The 5,128-nt window shown below is 40.3% G+C and overlaps 1 protein-coding gene across 1 annotated transcript; it reads right to left on the reverse strand.

Annotated features, from left to right (window-relative positions):
- Nucleotides 1–739: 739 nt before the first annotated feature.
- Nucleotides 740–4,923, reverse strand: DHRS9 (dehydrogenase/reductase (SDR family) member 9). Its single transcript, XM_010085944.1, is given in 4 exon segments — nucleotides 740–966; nucleotides 1,842–2,005; nucleotides 3,018–3,276; nucleotides 4,585–4,923. Coding segments are annotated over 4 exon segments (969 nt in total). The 5' UTR covers nucleotides 4,904–4,923.
- Nucleotides 4,924–5,128: the final 205 nt, after the last annotated feature.

The following is a 5,128-nucleotide window of genomic DNA, read 5'->3' on the forward strand; positions in this document are numbered from 1 at the left end:
AAACCAACCAACCCTTAGCTCCTCACTACCTTAATTGCAGGTATTGGACTTCTGTAATTGGACCCACAGTGTATGTTTGTAGCTATGGATCCTTTACAACAGAGGGGTAGAGCTGAACTTCAGGGATCCTCAAGATACAGCCTGCTGACCAGGAAAATGCCTCACCTTGCAAAGTCCTGTGAGCAGAAATCCCAGCCAGCTCAGTGACTTCAGCACGTTATTTTGTTCTCTCTCCAGTTAGGGCTGTATCAAGGAAAGGCAACCAGTTTCCTTGGCCTCAAAACAATAGGGGTGACTATTTATATTGCAATAATTCACTTCTTCCAGAGGAAGGCTCTATTTCCATTCCCTTCTCTCCCTGAGATGACCGAACTCTTCCTGCTGCAGGAACTTAAAGCCACATTCCCTATTTTTGTCTTATGGATCTTTGTGAAAACTGGAGCCCTCAAGAGTTCTCAACTGAGCACCTTAAAGGTGAAGGAACTGAAAAGTCCCAGTCATTTCTGAAAGTTTAATAGTTCCTTTGTTCTTTCTGGTTTACATGTTAAAAATTATATAATGTATGTTTTTTTAATAGTAAGAGATACTGGAGAAAGAGATATTCTTACAGTCTTACATTTACAGGGAATGGGTGTGTATTTCATGTATAGTTTGTATCATGCCGATATATAGGATAGATCTTATAGAATCAACCTATAGAATCAACCTTGTCCATGATGGGGAATATATTTGCAAATATTTACTTTGTATGGGAAACTGCAAGCTCTACTCTGTTCCGCAGCAGGAGGAAGTCTTGTGTAGCTGCTGGCATTCTTGAGAGGGGATTCCAAAATAACTTAGCATCTTGCCCAACAACGTAATGGGCACATGGATGTAGGCTTGTTAGGGCATGCTCCATGCACTGAACAACTGGTGAAATGTCCTTGTTAAGACAGATCTTCGACAGCTTTTATTTCTTGAGTGCATCTGTAAAGCTCAAAAAGGAAGATAGTGACAGCCAGGCAGGGTGACTTGTAACTCTTCCCCCCACACGGATCAGTGCAATTTCACTAAGGAATTGGTATTTTGTGTTTCTCCCTACACAAGAATTTGTAGCTGTTTCTGAGGACCAAGTCCCCATCCATAATGACCTTGTGATGTAGTTGACCCCAAGAACAGTCTAGTTACCCCTAATTGTGGAACAGTCATGGCAAAACTGGGCCTGGATGATCTGAGGACAAGCAACCAGCATTGACAGTATCTCAGAATAAACACAGCTGTGTAAGAGGCAAAGGGAAACAGAAATCATGTAGTTGTAAATGAGTCTCCTGTAGTAAGGAAATTGCTTCGTGGAGAGTTGTGAAACACAATTGTGAAGAACAAAGTTGAGGGACAAGAAAGTCCAAGGATCAAAAGACAAGCAGCCCCTGTTCCAGCAGCCCCTGTTCCAGCAGGCTGAGCAAGTGTCTGTCAGGGAGGTCCTGAAGGGCTTCATCACCAGTGGGGCCAGCAGAAGCAAAGGGAATTGACCCCTTTTTGATTACTAAATAAATAAACAATAATGACAGAAAACCACATTGAGCACATTGATTACATCATCAGATGAAAGTTTTTCTGTTTGGGAGTTTGCTCAAAAGCTTCATGCCAACACGAATAATTAATCTTTAACTGAGATTTGAATGAAGCTTCCCAGAACAAGTCTTTTGTGCGGATAGTCATATTGTGATGCAGATGCATTTGAAGAGAAACTTTTCACATCACATTCTTTCCAGAACATCAGAATTTATAATGCCACTTTGCAAGGCTTTCTCAGCAATAAATGTATTGCTTCTTTTAATACAAATGTCTGTAAATTGCCTCACCTTTCTGAAAATACTCCTCTCCATACTGTGTTTTAATACCAGGGGGAAGCTTATTCCAAATAACCTCCTTCTCTTTCATAATCTTTGCTGGATCAGATAATGCTGTTTTGAACAGTCCAGGTTGAATGCAACAAACCTTAACTCCAAAAGCTTTCATATCTCTCCTGCAAAGACAAACCAATGATTTAATTAGATTAGACATTATTATTAATACTGTGGGATTTTCTTCTGTGCTAACACTTTTATTTCTGTCTTTACGTGGCACACTAGCACACAAATACTGTGAGGTTTGTTCATGGCTGTGAACTTTCAGCTTGGTATCCCTAAATGCAAGAGAGATGAACTACCTTACCTCCTTCACAGAGTGAGAACATGCATGGGCAATAGCTGGGCAGTAGCTCGCATACTGTATTTCACATTCTACTTCACCTTGCAGTAGCTCATTAGTTATCTGACTTGTCTGTAAGACTGGCCAGCTGCCTAAATGCAAGTGTGTAATTTTACGTGTCTTAGGGAATTGCTCTTGACCTCTGGCTGATGCTCCGGATTGGTACATTTCCTTCTGGCCCCATCTCATATCTGCCAGCCCTGTGGGAGTGTCCTGATATCTAAGATGACACTATATATTTAGGAACAGAAATTGCTCCCTGTGTGTGTTACAGGAAGAAGCCATGGTGGTCCCCAGGATTAGTTTGCTGTGTTCTCTGGCTCTCTCTAATGACTGGTATAATTAAGACACTTTGGAGAACAAAGCTTAGACAAAAGTTACTATCATGCAATAACTCATGGTATGTATTTTTTCTGGGTGGGAGGCTGCTGGAAGTTTCTAGGTGCACTTTTCAATTGGGAGAATTAGGTTCATATTGCAAAGACATCTTGGTTTGCTTGAGTGGAACTTCCTCTGCACTAAGGCCTCTGTGCACTAAGATATGTTAGCTGTGAATCTGTAAGAGTACCAGCTATGCTGCAATAATACTTGAGGAGAGCTTGTGTGCCCAACAGGTTTTGTACCATTTCAAAAGTGGCGTAATCTGTGTTGAGCAAAAGAACTTTTAAGAAGAATTAGTCTGAAGTGTCTAATGTTTTTCAATTTTATACCAAGCGCCAGGATTGTAAATCAGTATATGAGCGTTAGGAAAAAAAAAAAAAAGGTGGTCTTTCCTCATAGTGTTATACCTTAAGCTGTCATTAAATCCTTCTACCCCAAACTTTGAAGGAAAATAGCCTCCACCACTGAATGCTAGGCGACCACCAACACTGGATATATTTACTATCCTTCCCTTTGCTTTTTTTATCAAGGGAAGCATATTTATTGTAACATTTATCAGTCCAATTGAATGAACGTCAATTGGTTCTCTAAAGTGCTCAATATCCAGCCAGTCTGTCAGAGTTGATGGCCCCATAATCCCAGCATTATTGACAAGTCCCCAGAGACCTGTAGGGAAACAGGAAGCAAATTTTCACCCAATGTGTCAGATTAATTGAACTGGGTGAGACTTCACAGAAAATCAGTGAGGGACCAAGAAGGCAATGAAGAGTTGGAGTAATTGCTTCAGCACGTCCTGCACTGACTGTTCAGCTTTATTCTCAGTGTCCAGGTTTTATCACCATCCTTTCCATCACCCTTTGTGTAGTCATCCCTCTGCCACAGCATTTTGGGCATGGGGTGTTGTTGGCTTTCTGTGGGAGAAAGGGCAGTGGAGGAAGACCAGATATGGCAAAGAACAACTATATTGGGTGACAGGAAATGTTTAAGAAATAGACCTGGTCAGCCAGCTCCAAAAAATGAGGTGGAGGCAGGGAAAAACACTAGATTGATTTGAAAGACATTTCTGAGCCCTCAGAAGTGGGAGGGGAAAATAGAAAAATGCAAAACCAGTTCTTTTCTTGTATCAGCTGTTAAGAGTTGTGTGAATGAATATTTTTGCTGGTCTGACCTTACTCATAGTTTTTCTTGGGGAAAAAATTCACTTTTGGCCTGACACCAAGCACAGTTTCAAATAAAAGGAACTTGGCAACTTATAAGCACTTTTATGAAGAGACAAAAGGTCAAATGGAGATTGGAATTTTGCATTAAGTATAATTGGTACTGTGACACATCATAATAGAGCAGATTTAAGATTCAGAGTTACCAGAATCCAGCCCACAGGATCTTGGGCCTTTGAAAACTCTACTGCAATGCCATTCCTAATGAAATCAATTAGCATCAGTAACGGCAGCAGCATCTTGTCTTGCACAACTTCTTGGGTCAGAAATATGAGATTTTTCTGTTTTCAGATGGTCTGCAAGTGATATTCTAAAAGAGTTATATTCAGATGTATTCAATAGAGTTCACAGATAAATTTTGCTTTTGCACGTATTCCATTTTTAATTACGCTTGTTAAGTGGAATTTATTTAATTTGTTCCCTAGCCAGGTAACACAGCATGGGAGGGGCCGAGCACTCGTGCCATAATGCAGATATGCGTGTGAGTGCAAACAGTCCCAAGGAAGGTTCCAGGAACTGGATTCCTGTTCTGACAACAATGTATCGATGAGCCTGACTTTTTGAGCACATTCCCAAATATTTACCTACCACTAACTAGATGTATAAAACATACCTCTAGTGAGATCTTCTTCCATGTTTCTGGAAGGTAACAAGAAATCTCAATGAAATTGAGCTGTGAACATAGCATGGTATTTTTAGGAGAACTCCCTTGGTTTTGGTTATTTTTTTTTTTTAAGGCACATATCCTGGCACTCACCTTCTGACTGAACTTCAGCTTTAACCCGTGCAGCCACTTTCTTAACTCTGTCTGAATCTCTCACATCTAGCAGTACTGTCTGAAGCTGCTTCAAGGTCACAGCTTTTAGCTCTTTGTCTCCTGTTTCAGTCAGACAGCTGGCAAAAACATGGAATATCTTTTTATCAAAAATCTTTGCTGCCATATTTCCAAATCCTGTGTCACATCCAGTGATGAATATATATTTTCCTGGGAGATTTGTAACCTTCATCCTGTCTCTTGCCCTCCAATGCCACCACAGAGTGACAATGCCAAGGAAGAGTAATAGATAGAAAAGCATTTTTACCGAAGTCTTATGGAGACATTCTCCTGAAAAAAAAAAAAAAAAAAAAAAGCTGATAGTTTTTAAGGAATTGTCTGTTAGTTGGGTTTTTTATCTTTTTCTTGAGTTGGCTAACTGTGACTATTCAGAGAAGCAGGTGCAATTCAGAGCAGTGGCCTCCTTGTACTAAAGCAGTCAATCAACATGAGAACTGGAGATACATTGTAATAAGGTTGCAAAGAA

This window comes from Pterocles gutturalis, unplaced genomic scaffold (genome assembly GCF_000699245.1).
Source record: "Pterocles gutturalis isolate BGI_N339 unplaced genomic scaffold, ASM69924v1 scaffold6981, whole genome shotgun sequence".
NCBI lineage: Eukaryota > Metazoa > Chordata > Aves > Pterocliformes > Pteroclidae > Pterocles > Pterocles gutturalis.